The sequence below is a fragment of the Arachis stenosperma genome, chromosome 4 (assembly GCF_014773155.1).
Source record: "Arachis stenosperma cultivar V10309 chromosome 4, arast.V10309.gnm1.PFL2, whole genome shotgun sequence".
Taxonomy (NCBI): domain Eukaryota; kingdom Viridiplantae; phylum Streptophyta; class Magnoliopsida; order Fabales; family Fabaceae; genus Arachis; species Arachis stenosperma.
This window is the reverse complement of record NC_080380.1, coordinates 91418468-91446365: the sequence shown is the minus strand read 5'-3', so window position 1 is coordinate 91446365 and position 27898 is coordinate 91418468. Positions and strand designations below refer to the sequence as shown.

Sequence of the window (27898 nt, the reverse complement as noted above, 5' to 3'; positions counted from 1 at the left end):
TGATACTTTGAGTGGTTGTTTGGTTTATTATAGGTGAAGAAAAGAAAAGAAAAGGAAAAGCGTGGCATAAAAAGTGTAGCCCAAGGAAGAAGAAGTGTGGTTTAAGGGAGGAGAAGCGTGCCGCAATGCAAGGGGGAGGCAACATTGCCCTCCACAAGGGCACAATGCCCTCTAGGAGGGCAACATAAGGTGACCAAGCAGAGAAGGCAACTCTGCCCTGCCCACTCCAAGGGCAGAGCACAAAATGTGCCTTGAAACTAAGAGAAAAAGAACCTTGCCCTGCCCTTGTGGAGGGCAGAATCGGGCTCTCCAAGGAAGAAATTCAAGAAAAGATTGTCACCCATGGATGCTATAAGGATCGAACAAGGAACCATGAGGAAGCTAGGCACTAAGGCCCACTACCGTGCCAAGAAATCAAGAAAATTAATGAAGCGTGTGCGTCCTCCGTGGTTCGAACACGGGACGAGAGAGTTGGAACATTGCCCTGCCCTTGGCGCGGGCAGGGCAGCATCGTGTGTGTGGCAGCACCATGCACGCACCAATTTTGATCCTGGCGCACCAATTTCCTCCCCTGGCAGCACCAACGCGCGCACTCCACAAATCTGGCGCATCATGCTTTTCTGCCCTGCCCTTGGCGCGGGCAGGGCAGCGTTTTGCGTTCCCTGGCAGCGTCCCACGCACCAACGCGCACTGCGCACAACTTTGGCGCGCCAATCCTCAACCATGGCCGCACCAATTCTCGCACCATGCACCAATTTTCTGCCCTGCCCTCCACAAGGGCAGGGCAGCCTCCTGGGAGTGAATTTTCATGGGCCGAAAATTCAAACTAAAATCCCATTTTAATTCATTTCTTCACCAAATCAAAAGCCCATCCAAATCCCAAAATCCAAGAATAGAAAGTGTATAAATAGGAGTTTGTTTGATGTAATTAGGACCTTTTATGCTCACTTTTAAATTTTTACTTTTACCTTCACTTTTGAATTTTACCTTTCTTTGAGCTTTGGCACTTGTTCTTGGTGACTTGACTGAGAATTCTAAGAATTGGGGAGGAGAATTGATCTCTCTTCTTCCTCATTCTTGCCTAAGCATTTCTAATCTTCTGTTTTTGAGTTGTGGGTGTGAGAAATTGAGGAAATTCTGTCTCAATTCCCATTCAAACTCTCTTTAAATCTTCTCTGCATAATTCAATTCAATTTCAATTTCCTTTACTGCTTCTTCTTTAAATTTTCTGTCAATTGCTTTGATACTTCAGATCTGGGAAGGAAATTGAGTTTTAGGCTCTGCTACCTAAGCTCTGAGTCCTGAGATCAAAATTCACTTGGGTTCTTCTGTGAACCTTTGTTACATTTTATTCTCTTTCTGTTTGAATGCTTATTGCTTCTGACTCAATTTCTGTTCAATTAATTGTTGCAATTTACTTTCTCTTTGTTTGGATTCTGCAATCCCAGTCCTCAAACCCCTTTTATGTTCAAGCCATTTATCTTTCTTGCCATTTAAGTTACTGCAATTTAAGTTTCTTGCATTTTAAGTTTCAGTCATTTACTTTCTTGCTCTTTAAGTTTCTGCAAATTTACTTTTCTGTTCTCTAATTTACTGCACTTCTCCCTTCCCCCTTTACATTTACCGTCATTTACTTCCTGTTAAGCCCAAATCACTCAACCAAAACTTGATTCGCTTGACTAAATCACCCACTAAACTAAAATTGCTCAATCCTTCAATCCCTGTGGGATCGACCTCACTCATGTGAGTTATTATTACTTGATGCGACCCGGTACACTTGCCGGTGAGTTTTGTGTTGGATCGTTTTCCACACATCAGAAGCTCTTCATGCTTCTTCTCCATGGTGACAGAGGGATATCCTTGAGCCTTAAACACAAAGGATTCTTCATTCACTTGAATGATCAGTTCACCTCCATCAACATCAATCACAGCCTTAGCTGTAGCTAGGAAGGGTCTGCCAAGGATGATGGATTCATCCATGCACTTCCCAGTCTCTAGGACTATGAAATCAGCAGGGATGTAATGGTCTTCAATCTTCACCAAAACATCCTCTACAAGTCCATAAGCTTGTTTTCTTAAATTGTCTGCCATCTCTAGTGAGATTCTTGCAGCTTGCACCTCAAAGATCCCTAGCTTCTCCATTACAGAGAGAGGCATGAGGTTTACACTTGACCCTAAGTCACACAGAGCCTTCTTGAAGGTCATGGTGCCTATGGTACAAGGTATTGAAAACTTCCCAGGATCTTGTCTCTTTTGAGGTAATTTCTGCCTAGACAAGTCATCCAATTCCTTGGTGAGCAAAGGGGGTTCATCCTCCCAAGTCTCATTTCCAAATAACTTGTCATTTAGCTTCATGATTGCTCCAAGGTATTTAGCAACTTGCTCTTCAGTGACATACTCGTCATCTTCAGAGGAGGAATACTCATCAGAGCTCATGAAAGGCAGAAGTAAGTCCAATGGAATCTCTATGGTCTCATTTTGAGCCTCAGATTCCCATGGTTCCTCATTGGGGAACTCAGTGGAGGTCAGTGCACGCCCATTGAGGTCTTCCTCAGTGGCGTTCACTTCCTCTCCTTCCTCTCCAAATTCGGCCATGTTGATGGCCTTGCACTCTCCTTTTGGATTTTCTTCTGTATTGCTTGGAAGAGTACTAGGAGGGAGTTCAGTAACTTTCTTGCTCAGCTGACCCACTTGTGCCTCCAAGTTTCTAATGGAGGATCTTGTTTCAGTCATGAAACTTTGAGTGGTTTTGATTAGATCAGAGACCATGGTTGCTAAGTCAGAGTGGCTCTGCTTAGAATTCTCTGTCTGTTGCTGAGAAGATGATGGAAAAGGCTTGCCATTGCTAAACCTGTTTCTTCCACCATTATTGTTGTTGAAACCTTGTTGAGGTCTCTCTTGATTCTTCCATGAGAGATTTGGATGATTTCTCCATGAAGAATTATAGGTGTTTCCATAGGGTTCTCCCATGTAATTCACCTCTTCCATTGAAGGGTTCTCAGGATCATAAGCTTCTTCTTCAGATGAAGCATCCTTAGTACTGCTTGGTGCATTTTGCATTCCAGACAGACTTTGAGAAATCAAATTGACTTGTTGAGTCAATATCTTGTTCTGAGCCAGAATGGCATTCAGAGTATCAATCTCAAGAACTCCTTTCTTCTGATTTGTCCCATTGTTCACAGGATTCCTTTCAGAAGTGTACATGAATTGGTTATTTGCAACCATTTCAATTAGTTCTTGAGCTTCTGTAGGCGTCTTCTTTAGATGAAGAAATCCTCCAGCAGAGCTATCCAAAGACATCTTGGATAGTTCAGAGAGACCATCATAGAAAATACCTATGATGCTCCATTCAGAAAGCATGTCAGAAGGACATTTTCTGATCAATTGTTTGTATCTTTCCCAAGCTTCATAGAGGGATTCTCCATCCTTCTGTCTGAAGGTTTGGACTTCCACTCTAAGCTTACTCAATTTTTGAGGTGGAAAGAACTTTGCCAAGAAGGCATTGACTAGCTTTTCCCATGAGTCCAGGCTTTCTTTAGGTTGTGAGTCCAACCATGTCCTAGCTCTGTCTCTTACAGCAAAAGGGAATAGCATTAGTCTGTAAACCTCAGGGTCAACCCCATTAGTCTTGACAGTGTCACAGATTTGCAAGAACTCAGCTAAAAACTGATGAGGATCTTCCAATGGAAGTCCATGGAACTTGCAATTCTGTTGCATTAGAGAAACTAATTGAGGCTTAAGGTCAAAGTTGTTTGCTCCAATGGCAGGGATAGAGATGCTTCTCCCATAGAAGTCGGGAGTAGGTGCAGTAAAGTCACCCAGCACCTTCCTTGCATTGTTTGCATTGTTGTTGTTTTCGGCTGCCATGTCTTCTTCTTTGAAGATTTCTGTTAGGTCCTCTACAGAGAGTTGTGCCTTAGCTTCTCTTAGCTTTCGCTTCAAGGTCCTTTCAGGTTCAGGGTCAGCTTCAACAAGAATGCTTTTGTCCTTGTTCCTGCTCATATGAAAGAGAAGAGAACAAGAAAATGTGGAATCCTCTATGTCACAGTATAGAGATTCCTTGAGGTGTCAGAGAAGAAGAAAATTAGAAGGAAGAGGTAGAAGAATTCGAACTTAATCAGATAGAGTTCGAATTGTGCATTGAGAAGGAGTGGTACTCCATAAATAGAAGGATGTGAGAAGAGAGGAAGAGATTTTCGAAAATTAAGTGAAAGATTTTGAAAACATTTTGAAAAACTTTAATTGGTTTTCGAAAACCAAGAGTGAGAAAGAAATCAAGAAATTTTAAAAAAAAAAGAAACCAAAAAGATTTGATTGAAAACTAGTTTGAAAATGATATGATTGAAAAATTATGATTTTAAAAAGATATGATTGAAAAGATATGATTTGAAAACAATTTTAAAAAGATTTGGTTTTAAAAATTAATGACTTGGCTAACAAGAAAAGATATGATTCAAACATTAAGCCTTTCTCAACAGAAAAGGCAACATACTTGAAATGTTGAATCAAATCATTAATTGTTAGCAAGTATCTTTGAAAAAGGAAAGAAATTAATTTTGAAAAAGATTTGAAAAGATATGATTTGGAAAAGATTTGATTTTGAAAAACTTGAAAAAAAATGATTTGAAAACAAAATCCTCCCCCTTGTGCCATCCTGGCGTTAAACGCCCAGAATGGTGCACATTCTGGCGTTTAACGCCCAATGCACCACCTTTTTGGGCGTTAAACGCCCAACCAGGCACCCTGGCTGGCGTTTAAACGCCAGTCTGTCCTTCTTCACTGGGCGTTTTGAACGCCCAGCTTTTTCTGTGTAATTCCTCTGCTGCATGTTCTGAATCTTCAGTTCCCTGTACTATTGACTTGAAAATAGAACCAAGATCAAATAAACAATGCATGCAAGACACCAAACTTAAAATTAGACACTAGACTCAAACAAGAAACATAAAATATTTTTGGTTTTTTTATGATTTTGCAATTTTTTTTGGATTTTTCGAAAATTATATGGAAATAGAAAATAAAGGGTTCAGAATTCTTAATGTGAATTCCAGGAATCATTGCAATGCTAGTCTAAGACTCCGGTCCAGGAATTAGACATGGCTTCACAGCCAGCCAAGCTTTCAAAGAAAGCTTCGGTCCAAAACACTAGACATGGCCAATGGCCAGCCAAGCCTCAGCAGATCATTGCTCCAATAGCAAGTTTGATAGAAATCAACAAGCTCTTGTGTTGATAAGTTGAAACCTCGGTCCAATAAGATTAGACATGGCTTCTCAGCCAGCCAGATTTCAACAGATCATCATGAAACTCTAGAATTCATTCTTAAGAACTCTGAAGAAAAATACCTAATCTAAGCAACAAGATGAACCGTCAGTTGTCCATACACGAAACAATCCCCGGCAACGGCGCCAAAAATTTGGTGCACGAAATTGTGATCACTACAACTTCGCACAACTAACCAGCAAGTGCACTGGGTCGTCCAATTAATAAACCTTACGCGAGTAAGGGTCGATCCCACGGAGATTGTTGGTATGAAGCAAGCTATGGTCACCTTGTAAATCTTAGTCAGGCAGACTCAAATTGGTATAGATGATATATGAATAAAACATAAAGATAAAGATAGAGATACTTATGTAATTCATTGGTGAGAACTTCAGATAAGCGAATGGAGATGCTTGGTCCCTTCCGTCTCTCTGCTTTCCTACTGTCTTCATCCAATCCTTCTTACTCCTTTCCATGGCAAGCTTATGCAAGGGTTTCACCGTTGTCAATGGCTACCTCCCATCCTCTCAGTGGAAATGTTCAACGCACCCTGTCACGGCACGGCTATCCATCTGTCAGTTCTCAATCAGGCCGGAATAGAATCCAGTGATTCTTTTGCGTCTGTCACTAACGCCCCGCCATCAGGAGTTTGAAGCACGTCACAGTCATTCAATCATTGAATCCTACTCAGAATACCACAGACAAGGTTAGACCTTCCGAATTCTCTTGAATGCCGCCATCAGTTCTTGCCTATACCACGAAGACTCTGATCTCACGGAGTGGCTGGCTCGTTTGTCAGGCGAGCGCTCGGTTGTCAGGCGATCAACCATGCATCGTGTATCAGGAATCCAAGAGATATTCACCCAATCTAAGGTAGAACGGAGGTGGTTGTCAGTCACACGTTCATAGGTGAGAATGATGATGAGTGTCACGGATCATCACATTCATCAAGTTGAAGAACAAGTGATATCTTGGAACAAGAACAAGCGGAATTGAATAGAAGAACAATAGTAATTGCATTAATACTCGAGGTACAGCAGAGCTCCACACCTTAATCTATGGTGTGTAGAAACTCCACCGTTGAAAATACATAAGAACAATAGTGATCATTGGTTTCGGCCCCAGAGAGGGAACGAGAAGAACCAAGATGAAAATACCATAGCAAAAGGTCCTACTTATAGAGTACTAGTAGCTTAAGAATTACAAAGATGAGTAAATGACATAAAAATCCACTTCCGGGCCCACTTGGTGTGTGCTTGGGCTGAGCATTGAAGCATTTTCGTGTAGAGACTCTTCTTGGAGTTAAACGCCAGCTTTTATGCCAGTTTGGGCGTTTAACTCCCATTTTGGTGCCAGTTCCGGCGTTTAACGCTGGGAAATCTGAAGGTGACTTTAAATGCCGGTTTGGGCCATCAAATCTTGGGCAAAGTATGGACTATCATATATTACTGGAAAGCCCAGGATGTCTACTTTCCAACGCCGTTGAGAGCGCGCCAATTGGGCTTCTGTAGCTCCAGAAAATCCACTTCGAGTGCAGGGAGGTCAGAATCCAACAGCATCTGCAGTCCTTTTCAGTCTCTGAATCAGATTTTTGCTCATGTCCCTCAATTTCAGCCAGAAAATACCTGAAATCACAGAAAAACACACAAACTCATAGTAAAGTCCAGAAAAGTGAATTTTAACTAAAAACAAATAAAAATATACTAAAAACTAACTAGATCATACTAAAAACATACTAAAAACAATGCCAAAAAGCGTACAAATTATCCGCTCATCACAACACCAAACTTAAATTGTTGCTTGTCCCCAAGCAACTAAAAATCAAATAAGATAAAAAGAAGAGAATATGCAATGAATTCCAAAAACATCTATGAAGATCAGTATTAATTAGATGAGCGGGGCTTTTAGCTTTTTACCTCTGAACAGTTTTGGCATCTCACTCTATCCTTTGAAATTCAGAATGATTGGCTTCTTTAGGAACTCAGAATCCAGATAGTGTCATTGATTCTCCTAGTTAAGTATGATGATTCTTGAACACATCTACTTATTGAGTCTTGGCCGTGGCCCAAAGCACTCTGTCTTCCAGTATTACCACCGGATACATACATGCCACAGACACATAATTGGGTGAACCTTTTTAGATTGTGACTCAGCTTTGCTAGAGTCCCCAATTAGAGGTGTCCAGGGTTCTTAAGCACACTCTTTTTGCCTTGGATCACAACTTTATTTCTTTCTCTTTCTCTTTCTCTTTTTTTTTCGTTTTTTCTTCTTTTTTTTTGTATTCACTGCTTTTTCTTGCTTCAAGAATCATTTTTATGATTTTTCAGATCCTCAGTAATGATGAGCGGATAATTTGTACGCTTTTTGGTATTGTTTTTAGTATGTTTTTAGTATCTTTTAGTTAGTTTTTAGTATATTTTTATTAGTTTTTAGTTAAAATTCACTTTTCTGGACTTTACTATGAGTTTGTGTGTTTTTCTGTGATTTCAGGTATTTTCTGACTGAAATTGAAGGTTCTGAGCAAAAATCTGATTCAGAGACTGAAAAGGACTGCAGATGCTGTTGGATTCTGACCTCCCTGCGCTCGAAGTGGATTTTCTGGAGCTACAGAAGCCCAATTGGCGCGCTCTCAACGGCATTGGAAAGTAGACATCCTGGGCTTTCCAGCAATATATGATAGTCCATACTTTGCCCAAGATTTGATGGCCCAAACCGGCGTAGCAATTCGGCCTCAGAAATTCCAGCGTTAAACGCCGGAACTGGCATAAAACTTGGACTTAAACGCCCAAACTGGCATGAAAGCTGGCGTTTAACTCCAGAAAAGGTCTCTACACGAAAATGTTTCATTGCTCAGCCCAAGCACACACCAAGTGGGCCCGGAAGTGGATTTTTCTGTCATTTACTCATTTCTGTAAACCTTAGGATGCTAGTTTACTATTAATAGGACCTTTTGACATTGTATCTGTACCTCATGACACTTTACACGTTTCTTTGTGTACCTTTCACAGCATGAGTCTCTAAACCCCATGGTTCGGGGTGAGGAGCTCTGCTGTGTCTTGATGGATTAATGCAATTACTACTGTTTCTTATTCAATCATGCTTGCTTCTATTCTAAGATATCACTTGCTCTTAACCCGGATGAATGTGATGATCCGTGACACTCATCATCATTCTCAACTATGAACATGTGCCTGACAACCACCTCTGTTCTACTTTAGATTGAGTAGATATCTCTTGGATTCCTTAACCAGAATCTTCGTGGTATAAGCTAGAACTGATGGCGGCATTCAAGAGAATCCGGAAGGTCTAAACCTTGTCTGTGGTATTCTGAGTAGGATTCAATGACTGAATGACTGTGACGTGCTCCTAGCAGGCGGGGCGTTAGTGACAGACGCAAAAGAATCACTGGATTCTATTCCAGCCTGACCGAGAACCGACAGCTGATTAGCCATGCTGTGACAGAGCATAGGAACATTTTCACTGAGAGGATGGGAGGTAGCCACTGACAACGGTGAAACCCTACATACAGCTTGCCATGGAAGGAGCCTTGCGTGTTTGATGAAGAAGACAGTAGGAAAGCAGAGATTCAGAAGATGGAGCATCTCCAAAAGCCTCAACCTATTCTCCATTACTGCTGAACAAGTACCTATTTCATGTTCTTTTGCTTTTCACAATCAATCCTGATAATTTCTGATATCCTGACTAAGATTTACAAGATAACCATAGCTTGCTTCAAGCCGACAATCTCCGTGGGATCGACCCTTGCTCACGCAAGGTATTACTTGGACGACCCAGTGCACTTGCTGGTTAGTTGTGCGGGATTGCAAAAGTGTTATTGCAATTTCGTGCACCAAGTTTTTGGCGCCGTTGCCGGGGATTGTTCGAGTTTGGACAACTGACGGCTTATCTTGTTGCTTAGATTAGGACTATTTTATTTTTGTTGGTTTAGAGTTTTTTTTTTTAGTTGAGTCTAGTTTCATATTTTAAGTTTGGTGTCAATTGCATGCTTTTGTTTTTCTTTTAGAATTTTCGTTTTTGCATGTTCTTAGTCCCTTTTTGATTCATAAAAATTCTAAGTTTGGTGTCCTCTTTGTGTTTTCCTTTAAAATTTTCGAAAATTAGTGTTTGATTTTCTAAAAATTTTAAGTTTGGTGTCTTTTTGTTGTTTTTCTCTTTCCTTTTTTTTCAAAAATCAAATCTTTTGCATAAAAATTTTTCAATCATATCTTTTTAATTGCTGTTTTCAAAATCTTTTTAATTAACTAATTGATTCAGTTCTCAATTTGCTTTGATTTTGTTTTCTTTTTGATTTTCGAATTTTTTTTTATCTCCTTTTATTTTATTTTAATTTTTTTTTCGTTTAATTCAAAAAAAAAAATAAAATTTATCTATTTGCAATCATTATCATTTCCCTTTTGTCCATTATGGACCTAAGAGGGATTGATCAGTCCAAAAGGACTCTGGGGTCATATGCTAACCCCATTACAGCTGCATATGGGAGTAGCATCTGTACACCTCCCATCAAAGCAAGCAGCTTTGAGCTAAATCCTCAACTCATTATCATAGTGCAGCAAAACTGCCAGTATTCCGGTCTCCCACAGGAAGAACCTACTGAGTTTCTGGCACAGTTCTTACAAATTGCTGACACAGTACATGATAAAGAGGTAGATCAGGATGTCTACAGACTATTACTGTTTCCATTTGCTGTAAAAGATCAAGCTAAAAGGTGGTTGAATAACCAACCTACAGCAAGCATGAAGACATGGAAACAGTTGTCAGACAAATTCCTGAATCATTTTTACCCTCCAAAGAGGATGACACAGCTAAGGCTGGACATCCAAGGCTTTAAACAAGAGGATAATGAATCCCTTTATAATGCCTGGGAGAGGTATAGAGGTATACTTAGAAAATGCCCCTCTGAAATGTTTTCAGAGTGGGTACAGTTAGACATCTTCTACTATGGGCTCACAGAAAAAGCTCAGATGTCTTTAGACCACTCAGCTGGTGGATCTATACACATGAGGAAGACAATTGAAGAAGCTCAAGAGCTTATAGACACTGTTGCTAGAAACCAATACTTATATTCTAGCAATGAGTTCGTTCCAAAAGAGGAAGTCATGGCATTAGTCACTGATCCTAATCCTCAAGAATAGATGAATGAGCTTAATCAACAATTGCTCCTGATGACAGAACAGTTAACAAAATTTAAAGAAATGCTCCATGATACTAAGGTTGCTAACAAGAACATAGAACTGCAGTTGAATCAAGCAAAACAGCAAATATCTAAACAAATAACAGAAGAATGTCAAGCAGTTCAACTGAGGAGTGGGAGAACACTGAATACCACTGCTCAAAAGAGCAAAAAGCCAAACAGGGAACAATTGACAGAGGATAACCAAACCACTGTTCAAAATCCCTCTGAGGACAGTAAGAGCCTAGAGAGGAATGTTATTGGCGTTCAAACGCCAGAAAGGGAAGGAAAGTTGGCGTTAAACGCCCATTCCTTGCCCAATTCTGGCGTTCAAACGCCAGAAAAGGGAGAGAAGTTGGCATTTAACGCCCAAACTTCACCCATTCCTGGCGTTCAAACGCCAAGGGAAGATCAGACACCTGAGAGTGCTGATAATCACCCCTCTAACAAGACTTCTTCAACCACTTCTGTAAGGAATGAACCTGCATCATCTAAGGTTGAAGAATATCAAGCCAAGATGCCTTATCCTCAGAAACTCCGCAAGGCGGAACAGGATAAGCAATTTGCCCGCTTTGCAGACTATCTAAGGACTCTTGAAATAATGATTCCGTTTGCAGAGGCACTTGAGCAAATACCTTCTTATGCTAAGTTCATGAAAGAGATCTTAAGTCATAAGAAGGATTGGAGGGAAACTGAAAAAGTGTTTCTCACTGAAGAATGCAGTGCAGTCATTCTGAAAAGCTTACCAGAAAAGCTTCAAGATCCTGGAAGCTTTATGATACCATGCACATTAGAAGGTGCTTGCACCAAGACAGCTCTATGTGATCTTGGAGCAAGCATCAATCTAATACCTGCATCCACTATCAGAAAGCTTGGGTTGGCTGGAGAAGTCAAACCAACCAGGATATGCCTCCAACTTGCTGATGGCTCCTTTAAACACCCATCAGGCATAATAGAGGACATGATTGTCAAGGTTGGGCCCTTTGCCTTTCCCACTGACTTTGTGGTGCTGGAAATGGAGGAGCACAAGAGTGCAACTCTCATTCTAGGAAGACCTTTCCTAGCAACTGGACGAACCCTCATTGATGTACAAAGAGGGGAAGTAACCCTCAGAGTCAATGAGGATGAGTTCAAGTTGAATGCTGTAAAAGCTATGCAGTATCCAGACACACCAAATGACTGCATGGGCGCTGACATTATTGATTCTCTGGTAGAAGAGATCAATATGGCTGAAAGCCTAGAATCAGAGCTTGAAGACATCTTCAAAGATGCTCAACCTGATCAAGAAGAACTAGAGGAAGCAAAGGAATTTTCGAAAATTCCTCAGGAGGAGGATAAACCTCCCAAACCTGAACTCAAACCTCTACCACCTTCCCTGAAGTACGCATTTCTGGGAGAGGGTGACACTTTTCCAGTAATCATAAGCTCTGTTTTGAATCCACAGGAAGAGGAAGCACTGATTCAAGTGCTAAGGACACACAAGACAGCTCTTGGGTGGTCCATAAGTGCTAAGGACACACAAGACAGCTCTTGGTCCCTTCCGTCTCTCTGCTTTCCTACTGTCTTCATCCAATCCTTCTTACTCCTTTCCATGGCAAGCTTATGCAAGGGTTTCACCGTTGTCAATGGCTACCTCCCATCCTCTCAGTGGAAATGTTCAACGCACCCTGTCACGGCACGGCTATCCATCTGTCGGTTCTCAATCAGGCCGGAATAGAATCCAGTGATTCTTTTGCGTCTATCACTAACGCCCTGCCATCAGGAGTTTGAAGCACGTCACAGTCATTCAATCATTGAATCCTACTCAGAATACCACAGACAAGGTTAGACCTTCCGGATTCTCTTGAATGCCGCCATCAGTTCTTGCCTATACCACGAAGACTCTGATCTCACGGAATGGCTGGCTCGTTTGTCAGGCGAGCGCTCGGTTGTCAGGCGATCAACCATGCATCGTGTATCAGGAATCTAAGAGATATTCACCCAATCTAAGGTAGAACGGAGGTGGTTGTCAGTCACACGTTCATAGGTGAGAATGATGATGAGTGTCACGGATCATCACATTCATCAAGTTGAAGAACAAGCGATATCTTGGAACAAGAACAAGCGGAATTGAATAGAAGAACAATAGTAATTGCATTAATACTCGAGGTACAGCAGAGCTCCACACCTTAATCTATGGTGTGTAGAAACTCCACCGTTGAAAATACATAAGAACAATAGTGATCATTGGTTTTGGCCCCAGAGAGGGAACCAGAGGAACCAAGATGAAAATACCATAGCAAAAGGTCCTACTTATAGAGTACTAGTAGCTTAAGAATTACAAAGATGAGTAAATGACATAAAAATTTACTTCCGGGCCCACTTGGTGTGTGCTTGGGCTGAGCATTGAAGCATTTTCGTGTAGAGACTCTTCTTGGAGTTAAACGCCAGCTTTTATGCCAGTTTGGGCGTTTAACTCCCATTTTGGTGCCAGTTCCGGCGTTTAACGCTGGGAAATCTGAAGGTGACTTTGAACGCCGGTTTGGGCCATCAAATCTTGGGCAAAGTATGGACTATTATATATTTCTGGAAAGCCCAGGATGTCTACTTTCCAACGCCGTTGAGAGCGCGCCAATTGGGCTTCTGTAGCTCCAGAAAATCTACTTCGAGTGCAGGGAGGTCAGAATCCAACAGCATCTGCAGTCCTTTTCAGTCTCTGAATCAGATTTTTGCTCAGGTCCCTCAATTTCAGCCAGAAAATACCTGAAATCACAGAAAAATACACAAACTCATAGTAAAGTCCAGAAAAGTGAATTTTAACTAAAAACTAATAAAAATATACTAAAAACTAACTAGATCATACTAAAAACATACTAAAAATAATGCCAAAAAGCGTACAAATTATCCGCTCATCACCAATGAACCTGAAATTACTCAACAAATATATCAAGGCATCGAATGGAATTAAAGTTAATTAAAATCACTAATTTTAGGGCTTAAAAAGCATGTTTTCACATTTAAGCACAAATCAAGGGAGAATTGCAAAACCATGCTATTTCATTGAATAAATGTAAGAAAAGGTGATAAAATCCCCCCAAAATAAGCACAAGATAAACCACAAAATCGGGGTTTATCAACCAATCAATACATTTTTTTTAATTTTAATGTTTTTTGTGACTTCGACTCTTAAGCTTTATAATATTGTAAGTACTGAGTTGTTAACTTGTCTATTATTTCATATTTGGTTTCTTGCAGGCTATAAATCCTCTGAAGCTATCCATGGATGCTCTAAAGGAAATCCAGTCACGATTTATGAAGACTTTTCACCACATCCACAGGAACAGATCTATGGTTTACCACCGCATCAACCATGAAACCAACCCAATGGAGCTGTAAGTTTGTGGGCTCAAATTATTACTTTAGTACTTCTTTTTTAATATAAGATCTTCAATATTCATGATTATATTTTCTACTGTAGGTCCTGGAAGGTGGAATCAACCAAATTCCAGGGGAATGTACTATTTCAGGAGATGTCATGTTTATGCTCTAGGAAATTACAATCAATCTAGATTTTTCTTTTAGGAATGGTTTTGATATGGCATTAGTGATGTTTTTATTTTGTGTGTTGCAGGTTAACCCTATTTTACAAGTAAGCAACATCTTATAATATGGCCAAAGTTGTGCTCTTTTTGGAACTTTGGATCCAATTTTTTATTCTTTGTTTTACTAGTATATTTCATTTGCAAAGTAATTTCGTAAAGGTAGAAGAAAACATGTGAGAATCAGAGATTTCAATGATTTTTCAAGCATATCCTGTGGTCTAATACTTTGTTCAGTGTGAAGGATGTAGTGACAAAGCTGCAAGAATATGTGGACAACATTAATCTCAACATATATAAGCTAGAAACACGGGGTCCTGTTTCAAAATATGTCTTGCTTGATGATGACTTAAGGGGAAGGTTTGACTTATTTATCCTCCACTATATATAGCTACTAAGGTTTGGATCCCTTGATTTTTAATTTTCACGTATGTGTAGCTATTAAGGCTTCCTTTGCATTCTTCTACAGCCTTACTCTAACTTTTGATGAGGCAAATTCTGGAGTAGCTTGTGATCTTAATTCCAGAGGCTACCATGTTTTGTGCATAGCAACTGAAGAAGTAGTTGGGCATGTGAAGCCTTACTCAATTACTGGAAGTTTGCCACTCATTCGAGAGCTACAAATGATAATACATTCTCGTTGCTCGACAAAAATTAAAAATCTTTTCTAGTTTTAGGCAGTTAGCACTCAGATCCCTTACTTGAACTCTTATTTTATCTACCGCAGGATGAAGGTTTTGATGTCCAAACTGCTGGATATGGTATGGCCTTCCTAAGAACAAATTTATACACGTTGAATCTTGATGTAGATAAGAAACAAGTTACTCACTTGCGTTTCATGTTACTATTAGGTCTAATGGCTATATACCATGCCCAGAATGAGTACTGCCTTTTACGGATATGTCTCAAGGGTATCGAGTTTTTGCAAGCATCATCACTCAGTTAGAGGAAGATTGAGAATTTAGAATTTGTCGTTTAGAATTTGTCATGATATTTCCATTGCATGTAAATGGTTAAATTTAGTTGCTTTATGTGTGAGATATCTTTTTACATGTTGGTCTAACTTGTTATTGAAATATTTGTCTGCTGCATTACATTCGTTTCTCCTGTTATTGAGCTTTATGACTTCAAGCACTAGTGTGTGTTTAAATGTGCTTATTTATTGGATTTAAAATAACTTCTAATCAAAAGCTTCCTGGGAAAAAGAAAGGAATTATATATTCAAACATAATATTTTGCAAAACATGCCTTAATCTTATATTTGAGCCTGTTGAGACAACACCAATTTGTTGCTGTAGTTGCTAAGATGGGACGAATAGTTGGATGGAATACAGTTAAAGACCAGGCGACCGTGCGCTGTTGTACTGTGCCCTACGAGGGAGTTGTGTGAGCAGGTTTTTTCTTTTTACTTTCTTTTTTTGGTCATTTTGTAGAACACTTGAAAACTCTCTTATGTTGAGTTACATGAACTAATATCAAATGGGATTTCATTAGGTTTTTCGAGTTGCGAAATCAATTAGTCATCATGCATGGTTCAGGTGCACAATGGTAAGTGGTGATGGCCGTATTAGGCCTCAAAAGGATCCACTTAATGACCCCATTGATATGGTAGTTGGTACCCCTGGAAGGATTCTTCAACATATTGAGGAGGGCAACCTGGTGTATGGCGACATCAAATACTTGGTGAGTAATCCACAATCAACTAATTCCAATATGCAATAATTTGCTACAATAATGAATTGGTACAATAATTAATATATTTGTTCTGCAGGTCTTGAATGAGGCAGATATAATGTTTGATCGTGGCTTTGGTCCTGATATACGCAATTTTTTGGCCCCATTGAAACATCGTGCATCAAAGTCTGATGGCCTAGGTTTTCTGACCGTCTTGGTAACCGCAACAATGACAAAGGTATGCTGATCTGTGCCACAATCTATTAAGTAAATTTAAGGGAATAAAATTCTCACAAAGTGGTAGTATTTTATTTCTTTCTTTTATAATTGCATCACTATAATCTCTTCAATCTTCCTTCTATCATGTGAAGATATAATATTTCCTATTACAATAATATAACTATATAATCCAACACATGCTTGTGTTCAATTGTAATTTCTGGCTTTTCAGAATATACTACAAATGTACAATAAATAAAGTGCATTTATATGAATCCGGAAACAAAATATCATGTAATGATCTTTGTAAGGGGGACAGTATAGTAGTTATGTTTTAGAATGTTGCTCACTCACCTTCCATTTGTTTACACTTGGTTGAAATTGTTCTATATCTAGAAGTTAAGAGTAAGTCATCAATCTAACTTTTTTTAAGTCTTACAGACTGTGCAAAAGCTAATTGATGAGGAGTTTTAGGGCATTGTACATCTGCGAACATCAACATTGCATAAAAAGATTTCTTCTGCACATCACAATTTTATTAAACTTTCAGGTTCTGAGAACAAGCTGGAAGCATTACTTCAGGTATCCTGCATTTTTCCACCAGTCTCTTCACGCCAAACACATTGATATTTATGGTTTATTTTGGGAATCACTGTAGCTGAATTAGCACAAATTGACTTTCTATTCATGTTAGGTAGTGGAATAATCGTCGTTTGTTGCTGGTGTTAGTTAGGAGTTAGGAGTTAGTAGATATTGGCATATTGGTGCTGTGCTAGCAATAAAAATACAACCTCTCTCTCCCTTTCATTTTTTAGCAAGTAAATATCACTACATTTCAATCTTTGTTTTCCGATCATGTGATGGTAGGTACTTATGCCAATCCGAGCAAAAGGCTACAAGGTGATGGTTTTTTGCAATACTTTAGACTCTAACCGTGCGGTGAATCACTACCTTATTGAAAATATGATTCCTACTATCAACTACCATGGGGAAGTACCAGCAGAGCAAAGGTGAAGTACAAACAAACAACCCCCCCCCCCCCAAAAACACCCACACACACAAAAATTATGTTAAGCTACCAGGAAATAGGCATATTGTCAACTGTTGGAATTGTAGGGATTGGTTGGAAAATAGATTGTTGAGAGGGAATAATATTAAATATATTGTATTAATGAGAATTCGAATAGTTGTGTTGATAAAATAGTCTTTATATCTTGGCAACAGTGAGATCTCCTATTTCCTACTCTTCCATATTCCCATTTACTTATTTGCATCATCAATTTTTTTTTTTTTTGCTTACACGGTTGAAAACCTCAATAAATTTAAGAATGACATTGATGATTGTCCAACATTAGTTTGCACAGACTTGGCCACTAGGGGTCTGGACTTGGATGTAGATCATGTTGTTATGTTTGACTTCCCCTTGAACTCTGTGAGTATTATAGCCATTGTTCTATAATTTGGGTCTGAGTACCTTGCACTCTTTTTTACTTCTTTCCTTGATATTACTTAGTTTCTCACCTTTACTTTCCCTTTCAATTTTTAGATCGATTACCTTCATCGGACTGGTAGAACTGCTCGTATGGGTGCAAAAGGTAAAATCTTATCATGTACTTCTCTGTACAGCCAATTCTTATATTTTATTTTGTTAGAACAATAGCCCTAAACACTTAAGCACATGCCCTTTAAAATCATTGAAGAATAAATACTCTTTTTTTTATTGCAGGGAAAGTAACCAGTTTGGTTACAAAGAAGGACTTGATCTTGGCCACTAAAATAGAGGAGGCAATGAGGAAGAATGAGAGTTTGGAGGTGATGAGCGGATAATTTGTACGCTTTTTTGCATTATTTTTAGTAGGATTTAGTTAGTTTTTAGTATATTTTTATTAGTTTTTAGTTAAAATTCACTTTTCTGGACTTTACTATGAGTTTGTGTGTTTTTCTGTGATTTCAGGTATTTTCTGGCTGAAATTGAGGGACCTGAGCAAAAATCTTATTCAGAGACTGAAAAGGACTGCAGATGCTGTTGGATTCTGACCTCCCTGCACTCAAAGTGGCTTTTCTGGAGCTACAGAAGCCCAATTGGTGCGCTCTCAACGGCGTTGGAAAGTAGACATCCAGGGCTTTCAAGCAATGTATAATAGTCCATACTTTGCCCGAGATTTGATGGCCCAAACCGGCGTTCCAAATCAGCTCAAAACTGCCCGGCGTTAAACGCCGGACTGGCACAAGAATGGGAGTTAAACGCCCAAACTGGCACAAAAGCTGGCGTTTAACTCCAAGAAGAGTCTCTACATGAAAATGCTTCAATGCTCAGCCCAAGCACACACCAAGTGGGCCCGGAAGTGGATTTTTCTGTCATTTACTCATTTCTGTAAACCTTAGGCTACTAGTTCTTTATAAATAAGACCTTTTGCTATTGTATTTTCATCTTTGGATCTTAGATCATCTTTAGATCTTTGAATCTTTGGATCCTTGATCATTTGGAGTCTTTTGATCATGTATTGGGAGGCTGGCCATTCGGCCATGCCTAGACCTTGTTCTTATGTATTTTCAACGGTGGAGTTTCTACACACCATAGATTAAGGTGTGGAGCTCTGCTGTACCTCGAGTATTAATGCAATTACTATTGTTCTTCTATTCAATTCAGCTTGTTCTTATTCCAAGATATTCATTCGCACTCAAGAACTTGATGAATGTGATGATTATGTGATGCTCATCATCATTCTCACTTATGAACGCGTGCCTGACAACCACTCCCGTTCTACAAGCAAACAAGGCTTGAATGTTTATCTCTTGGATTCTTTAATCAGAATCTTCGTGGTATAAGCTAGAATTGATGGCGGCATTCAAGAGAATCCGGAAGGTCTAAACCTTGTCTGTGGTATTCTGAGTAGGATTCAATGATTGAATGACTGTGACGAGCTTCAAACTCCTGAAGGCTGGGCGTTAGTGACAGACGCAAAAGAATCAATGGATTCTACTCCAACCTGATTGAGGACCGACAGATGATTAGCCGTGCCGTGACAGGGTGCGTTGAACATTTTTACTAAGAGGACGGGATTGTAGCCACTGACAACGGTGATGCCCAACATACAGCTTGCCATGGAAAGGAGTAAGAAGGATTGGATGAAGACAGTAGGAAAGCAGAGAGACGGAAGGGACAAAGCATCTCCATACGCTTATCTGAAATTCTCACCAATGAATTACATAAGTATCTCTATCTTTATGCTTTATTCGTATATCACTCATAACCATTTGAATCTGCCTGACTAAGATTTACAAGGTGACCATAGCTTGCTTCATACCAACAATCTCCGTGGGATCGACCCTTACTCGCGTAAGGTTTATTACTTGGACGACCCAGTGCACTTGCTGGTTAGTTGTGCAAAGTTGTGAAATTATGTTTATACCATGGTATTGAGTACCAAGTTTTTGTATTCATTACCGGGGATTATTTGAGTTGTGAAAAGTAGTGATCACAATTTCGTGCACCAAGTTTTTGGCACCGTTGCCGGGGATTGTATCGAGTATGGACAACTGACGGTTCTTCTTGTTGCTTAGATTAGGTATTTATCTTTAGAGTTCTTAAGAATGAATTCTAGTGTTTCAAGGTGATGTTTTTATCATCACCAAAGCTGATTGATTCTCATCAATTTAGCTCTTGAATGCAATGTCCTGCTGAAGCTTGGCTAGCCATGTCTAATTCCTTTAAACTAAAGCTTTAGACTAACATTGCATGATTCCTGGAATTCTCATTAAGAATTTTGATATCTTTATTTTCTTCTTCCACTTAATTTTCAAAAAAATCCAAAAAAAATTACAAAATCATAAAAACCAAAAATATTGTATATTTCTTGTTTGAGTCTAGTGTCTCATTTTAAGTTTGGTGTCAATTGCATGTTTCTGTTCTTCTTGCATTCATTCATGTGTCTTAAGTGATCTTCAAGATGTTCTTGATGATCTCCTTGCTCTGATCTTTAAATTCTCTTGTCTTGAGTATTTTTGTTGTTTCTCATATGCATTCTCATTTTGTTAGTGTCAGTAGTATACAAACTTCTAAGTTTGGTGTCTTGCATGCATTGTTATTTGATTTTAGTTGCATTTTGATTATTCCTCATTATTAAAAATCCAAAAATATTTTTAATTTGTGTCTTTTCAAGTCAATAATACAGAGAATTGAAGATTCAGAACATACAGCAGAGGAATTACACAAAAAAAGGCTGGGCGTTCAAAATGCCCAATGAAGAAGGCAGACTGGCGTTTAAACGCCAGCCAGGGTGCCTGGCTGGCCGTTTAACGCCCAAAAGGGTAGTGTTTTGGGCGTTAAACGCCAGAATGTGCACCATTCTGGGCGTTTAACGCCAGGATGGCACAAGAGGGAAGATTTTGTTTTTAATGCAAATTTTTTTCAAGTTTTCAAAATCAAATCTTTTTCAAATCATATATTTTCAATCAAATCTTTTTCAAAATCAATTTCTTTCCATTTTCAAAAATACTTGCTATCAATTAATGATTTGATTCAACATTTCAAGTATGTTGCCTTTTCTGTTGAGAAAGGTTTAATGTTTGAATCATATCTTTCCTTGTTAGCCAAGTCATTAATTTTTAAAATCAAATCTTTTTAAATTGTTTTTCAAATCATATCTTTTCAATCACATCTTTTTAAAACCATAACTTTTCAATCATATCTTCTTAATCACATCTTTTTTAAAATAGTTTTCAATCATATCTTTTTGATTTATAATTTCAAAATCTTTTTCAAAAATCACTTTATTTCTTTCCCAATCATATTTTTCGAAAATCATTCTTCAATTTTTCAAAATGTTTTTAAAATCTTTTTAATTTATTTTTGAAAATTTCTTCCCCTCTTCTCACTTCCTTCTATTTATGGACTAACACTACTCCTCAATGCACAATTTGAACTCTATCTTTCTTGATAAGTTCGAATTCTTCTACCTCTTCCTTCTATTTTTCTTTTCCTCTGACACCTCAAGGAATCTCTATACTGTGACATAGAGGATTCCATATTTTCTTGTTTCTTCACTTTCATATGAGCAGGAGCAAAGACAAAAGCATTCTTGTTGAGGCTGACCCTGAACATGAAAGGACCTTGAAGCGAAAGCTAAGAGAAGCTAAGGCACAACTCTCTGTAGAGGATCTAACAGAAATCTTCAAAGAAGAAGACATGGCAGCCGAAAACAACAACAATGCCAACAATGCAAGGAAGGTGCTGGGTGACTTTACTGCACCTACTCCCGACTTCTATGGGAGAAGCATCTCTATCCCTGCCATTGGAGCAAACAACTTTGAGCTTAAGCCTCAATTAGTTTCTCTAATGCAACAGAATTGCAAGTTCCATGGACTTCCATTGGAAGATCCTCATCAGTTCTTAGCTGAATTCTTGCAAATCTGTGACACTGTCAAGACTAATGGGGTTGACCCTGAGGTCTATAGACTTATGCTATTCCCTTTTGCTGTAAGAGACAGAGCTAGAATATGGTTGGACTTACAACCTAAAGAAAGCCTGAACTCTTGGGAAAAGCTAGTCAATGCCTTCTTGGCAAAGTTCTTTCCACCTCAAAAATTGAGTAAGCTTAGAGTGGAAGTCCAAACCTTCAGACAGAAGGAAGGTGAATCCCTCTATGAAGCTTGGGAAAGATACAAACAATTGATCAGAAAGTGTCTTTCTGAAATGCTTTCTGAATGGAGCATCATAGGTATCTTCTATGATGGCCAGTCTGAACTGTCCAAGATGTCTTTGGATAGCTCTGCTGGAGGATCTCTTCATCTGAAGAAGACGCCTGCAGAAGCTCAAGAACTAATTGAAATGGTTGCAAATAACCAATTCATGTACACTTCTGAAAGGAATTCTGTGAACAATGGGACAAATCAGAAGAAAGGAGTTCTTGAGATTGATACTCTGGATGCCATATTGGCTCAGAACAAAATATTGACTCAGCAAGTCAATTTGATTTATCAAAGTCTGTCTGGAATGCAAAATGCACCAGGCAGTACTAAGGATGCTTCATCTGAAGAAGAAGCTTATGATCCTGAGAACCCTTCGATGGAATAGGTGAATTACATGGGAGAACCCTATGGAAACACCTATAATTCTTCATGGAGAAATCATCCAAATTTCTCATGGAAGGATCAACAGAGACCTCAACAAGGTTTCAACAACAATAATGGTGGAAGAAATAGGTTTAGCAATGGCAAGCCTTTTCCATCATCTTCTCAGCAACAGACAGAGAATTCTAAGCAGAACCACTCTGACTTAGCAACCATGGTCTCTGATCTAATCAAAACCACTCAAAGTTTCATGACTGAAACAAGGTCCTCCATTAGGAATTTAGAGGCATCAGCTGAGCAAGAAAATTACTGAACTCCCTCCTAGTACTCTTCCAAGCAATACAGAAGAAAATCCAAAAGGAGAGTGCAAGGCCATCAACATGGCCGAATTTGGAGAGGAGGGAGAGGCAGTGAACGCCACTGAGGAAGACCTCAATGGACGTCCACTGGCCTCCAATGAGTACCCTAATGAGGAACCATGGGAAACTGAGGCTCATACCGAGACCATAGAAATTCCATTGGATTTACTTCTGCCATTCATGAGCTCTGATGAGTATTCTTCCTCTGAAGAGGATGAGTATGTCACTGAAGAGCAAGTTGCTAAATACCTTGGAGCAATCATGAAGCTAAATGACAAGTTATTTGGTAATGAGACTTGGGAGAACGAACCTCCTTTGCTCACCAAAGAACTGGATGACTTGTCTAGACAGAAATTACCTCAAAAGAGACAAGATCCTGGGAAGTTCTCAATACCTTGTACCATAGGCACCATGACCTTTAAGAAGGCTCTGTGTGACCTAGGGTCAAGTATAAACCTCATGCCTCTCTCTGTAATGGAGAAGCTAGGGATCTTTGAGGTACAAGCTGCAAGAATCTCACTAGAGATGGCAGACAATTCAAGAAAACAAGCTTATGGACTTGTAGAGGATGTTCTGGTAAAGATTGAAGACCATTACATCCCTGCTGATTTCATAGTCCTAGAGACTGGGAAGTGCATGGATGAATCCATCATCCTTGGCAGACCCTTCCTAGCCACAGCAAAAGCTGTGATTGATGTGGACATAGGAGAATTGATCATTCAAGTGAATGAAGAATCCTTTGTGTTTAAGGCTTAAGGATATCCCTCTGTCACCATGGAGAGGAAGCATGAAGAGCTTCTCTCAAAATAGAGTCAAACAGAGCCCCCACAGTCAAACTCTAAGTTTGGTGTTGGGAGGCCACAACCAAATTCTAAGTTTGGTGTTGAAACCCCACATTCAAACTCTAAGTTTGGTGTTGGGAGGTTCCAACATTGCTCTGAGCATCTATGAGGCTCCATGAGAGCCCACTGTCAAGCTACTGACATTAAAGAAGCGCTTGTTGGGAGGCAACCCAATGTTATATTTAATCTATTTTCCTTTGTTATTTTATGTTTTTTGTAGGTTGATGATCATGAGAAGTCACAAAATCAATTGAAAAAGCAAAAACAGAATGAAAAACAGAAAGAAAAACAGCACACCCTGGAGGAGAATTTGCTGGCGTTTAAATGCCAGTGAAGCTAGCAAATGGGCGTTTAACGCCCAGTCTGGCACCATTCTGGGCGTTTAACGCCAGAAAGGGGGCACCAGACTGGCGTTAAACGCTAGGAAAGGGCAAGAAGCTGGCGTTAAACGCCAGAAATGGGCACCAGCCCGGTGTTTAACGCCAGAATTGGCATGAAGAGTAATTTTGCTCGCCATTTGGTGCAGGGATGATTTTTCCTTGACACCTCAGGATCTGTGGACCCCACAGGATCCCCACCTACCCCACCACTCTCTCTCTTCTTTACCCATTCACCAATCACCTCAACACCTCTTCCCCAAAAACCCGTCACCTATCAAATCCCATCTTTCTCTTCCCCACTCACATCAATCCTTCATAAAACCTCACCTACCTCACCATTCAAATTTAAACCACTTTCCCTCCCAAACCCACCCTCCCATAGCCAAACCCTACCCCTCTCTTCACCCTATATAAACCCATCTTCACTCCTTCATTTTCACACAAGAACTTTATAAGATGGTGGACAAGTCCTCTACCTTGGCAAGGTTAGTCTTTCCTCATCTCATTTGTCACCTCTGTTATTCAGTTGGAGTTGACATAGAGGGAGACATCCCCATTGATGAGGACAAGCCCATCACTAAGAAAAGGATGGAGCAAACAAGAGATCCCACTCATCATGAAATCCCTGAGATACCTCAAGGGATGCACTTTCCTCCACAAAACTATTGGGAGCAAATCAACACCTCCCTAGGAGAATTGAGTTCCAACATGGGACAACTAACGGTGGAGCACCAAGAACATTCCATTCTCCTCCATGAAATTAGAGAAGATCAAAGAATCATGAGAGAGGAGCAACAAAGACAAGGAAGAGACATTGAGGAGCTCAAGCACTCCATAAGATCTTCAAGAGGAAGAACAAGCCGCCATCACTAAGGTGGACCCGTTCTTTAATTTCCTTGTTCTTTATTTTTCTGTTTTTCGAAAAATCATGCTTATGTTTATCTATGCTTGTGTCTTGTGATCATTAGTGTCTTAGTGTATATGCCTTAAAGTTATGAATGTCCTATGAATCCATCACCTTTCTTAAATGAAAAATGTTCTTAATTGAAAAAGAGAAGAATTGCATGAATTTTAAATTTTATAACAGATTAATTATTTTGATGTGGTGGCAATACTTTTGTTTTCTGAATGTATGCTTAAACAGTGCATATGTCTTTTGAATTTGTTGTTCATGAATGGTTGGCTCTTGAAAGAATGATGAAAAAGGAGACATGTTACTGAGAATCTGAAAAATCATAAAAATGATTATTGAAGCAAGAAAAAGCAGCAAAAAAAAAAAGAAAAAGAACGAAAAAAAAGGGGAGAAAGAGAAAAAGAAAGAAAAAGAAAGAAATAAAGTTGTGATCCAAGGCAAAAAGAGTGTGCTTAAGAACCCTGGACACCTCTAATTGGGGACTCTAGCAAAGCTGAGTCACAATCTGAAAAGGTTCACCCAATTATGTGTCTGTGGCATGTATGTATCCGGTGGTAATACTGGAAGACAGAGTGCTTTGGGCCACGGCCAAGACTCATAAAGTAGCTGTGTTCAAGAATCATCATACTTAACTAGGAGAATCAATAACACTATCTAGATTCTGAGTTCCTATAGAAGCCAATCATTCTGAATTTCAAAGGATAGAGTGAGATGCCAAAACTATTCAGAGGCAAAAAGCTAAAAGCCCCGCTCATCTAATTAATACTGATCTTCATAGATGTTTTTGGAATTCATAGCATATTCTCTTCTTTTTATCTTATTTGATTTTTAGTTGCTTGGGGACAAGCAACAATTTAAGTTTGGTGTTGTGATGAGCGGATAATTTGTACGCTTTTTGGCATTGTTTTTAGTATGTTTTTAGTAGGATTTAGTTAGTTTTTAGTATATTTTTATTAGTTTTTAGTTAAAATTCACTTTTCTGGACTTTACTATGACTTTGTGTGTTTTTCTGTGATTTCAAGTATTTTCTGGCTGAAATTGAGGGACCTGAGCAAAAATCTGATTCAGAGACTGAAAAGGACTGCAGATGCTGTTAGATTCTGACCTTCCTGCACTCGAAGTGGATTTTCTGGAGCTACAGAAGCCCAATTACCGCGCTCTCAACGGCGTTGGAAAGTAGACATCCTGGGCTTTCTAGCAATGTATAATAGTCCATACTTTGCCCGAGATTTGATGGCCCAAACCGGCGTTCCAAATCAGCTCAAAACTGCCCGGCGTTAAACGCCGGAACTGGCACAAGAATGGGAGTTAAACGCCAAACTGGCACAAAAGCTGGCGTTTAACTCCAAGAAGATTCTCTACACGAAAATGCTTCAATGTTCAGCCCAAGCACACACCAAGTGGGCTCGGAAGTGGATTTTTCTGTCATTTACTCATTTCTGTAAACCTTAGGCTACTAGTTCTTTATAAATAAGACCTTTTGCTATTGTATTTTCATCTTTGGATCTTAGATCATCTTTAGATCTTTGAATCTTTGGATCCTTGATCATTTGGAGTCTTTTGATCATGTATTGGGAGGCTGGCCATTCGGCCATGCCTAGACCTTGTTCTTATGTATTTTCAACGGTGGAGTTTCTACACACCATAGATTAAGGTGTGGAGCTCTGCTGTACCTCGAGTATTAATGCAATTACTATTGTTCTTCTATTCAATTCAGCTTGTTCTTATTCCAAGATATTCATTCGCACTCAAGAACTTGATGAATGTGATGATTATGTGACGCTCATCATCATTCTCACTTATGAACGCGTGCCTGACAACCACTCCCATTCTACAAGCAAACAAGGCTTGAATGTTTATCTCTTGGATTCTTTAATCGGAATCTTCGTGGTATAAGCTAGAATTGATGGCAGCATTCAAGAGAATCCGGAAGGTCTAAACCTGGTCTGTGGTATTCTGAGTAGGATTCAATGATTGAATGACTGTGACGAGCTTCGAACTCCTGAAGGCTGGGCGTTAGTGACAGACGCAAAAGAATCAATGGATTCTACTCCAACCTGATTGAGGACCGACAGATGATTAGCCGTGCCGTGACAGGGTGCGTTGAACATTTTCACTGAGAGGACGGGATTGTAGCCACTGACAACGGTGATGCCCAACATACAGCTTGCCATGGAAAGGAGTAAGAAGGATTGGATGAAGACAGTAGGAAAGCAGAGAGACGGAAGGGACAAAGCATCTCCATACGCTTATCTGAAATTCTCACCAATGAATTACATAAGTATCTCTATCTTTATGCTTTATTCGTATATCCCTCATAACCATTTGAATCTGCCTGACTAAGATTTACAAGGTGACCATAGCTTGCTTCATACCAACAATCTCCGTGGGATCGACCCTTACTCGCGTAAGGTTTATTACTTGGAAGACCCAGTGCACTTGCTGGTTAGTTGTGCGAAGTTGTGAAATTATGTTTATACCATGGTATTGAGCACCAAGTTTTTGGATTCATTACCGGGGATTATTTGAGTTGTGAAAAGTAGTGATCACAATTTCGTGCACCAGGAGGCTATCATGAAAGAAGGAGTACGAAGGGATATAGCCAGGACCCAAGTTAATGGGCAGAGTGGGAAGGACAAAAAATTAGTTAAAGTTTCTAAAGTTAAGAACAATCCTGGTGGACGTGCCAGTTTAGGGAATAAATGATCGGATTTGAAATCCGGAAAAGGATCATCATCAGGAAAATCTATGAAGAAAGCGATTAAGGTTTTAAATTCTGTAAAATCCTCTAGTGCAAATAGCTCGAGAAAAGCTTCTTCAAGGTATAAGCAAACAAGTAAAAGGACCAGTGCCACCAAATTGACAAATTCTAAACTCAGTACTATAACTAGTTGAACTTCATTCTAACATTCCACGGCCTATGAATATGTCATTGCTGCTAAAGCTGAAGGAAGACTGATAAACCACTATTTCATGGTTTATCTTGTGCTCAATGGAGTGGTTTTTATCAACTCTTTACCCACTTATTCATACTATTTGCATGGTTTTACAAATCCTTCCCATATTTTGTTCTATAATTGGAAACTTGCTTCCCAAGCCTTTAAATTACCAAAAATTAATTCCCCTTTATACCATTCGATGCCGTGATATGTGCGTTAAGTGATTACAGGGATTACAGGGCAGGAATGGCTTAGAGGATGGAAAGGAAGCATGCAAAAGTGGAAGGAATACAAGAAACTGAAAAAACTACTAAAGTTGTCCAGCCTGACCTTCTGGTACTAAATCAACCATAACTTGAGCTACAGAAATCTAAATGACGCGGTTTCAATTGCGTTGGAAAGCTAACATCCGGGGCTTCACAACGATATATAATTTTCCATAGCTTCTCTGAAGCCAAGTGACACGAACGCGTG

The 27898-nt window shown here is 39.5% G+C and overlaps 1 protein-coding gene, 1 non-coding gene and 1 pseudogene across 2 annotated transcripts; all 3 read left to right on the top strand.

Moving 5' to 3' along the window:
- The window catches only part of LOC130975196 (acetylornithine deacetylase-like), a 32216-nt pseudogene extending 17233 nt beyond the window's left edge, over window positions 1-14983 (top strand).
- Window positions 3355-3462, top strand: LOC130978767 (small nucleolar RNA R71). Its single transcript, XR_009086383.1, has one exon. It is a non-coding gene; the product is annotated as a small nucleolar RNA R71 (small nucleolar RNA).
- Window positions 14984-15013: 30 nt separating the features above from the next.
- Window positions 15014-27191, top strand: LOC130975195 (DEAD-box ATP-dependent RNA helicase 39-like). Its single transcript, XM_057900019.1, is given in 10 exon segments — window positions 15014-15031; window positions 15361-15420; window positions 15521-15709; window positions 15798-15938; window positions 16361-16501; window positions 16787-16929; window positions 17222-17351; window positions 17466-17514; window positions 17646-17731; window positions 27054-27191. Coding segments are annotated over 10 exon segments (1095 nt in total).
- The last annotated feature ends 707 nt before the right edge of the window (window positions 27192-27898 follow it).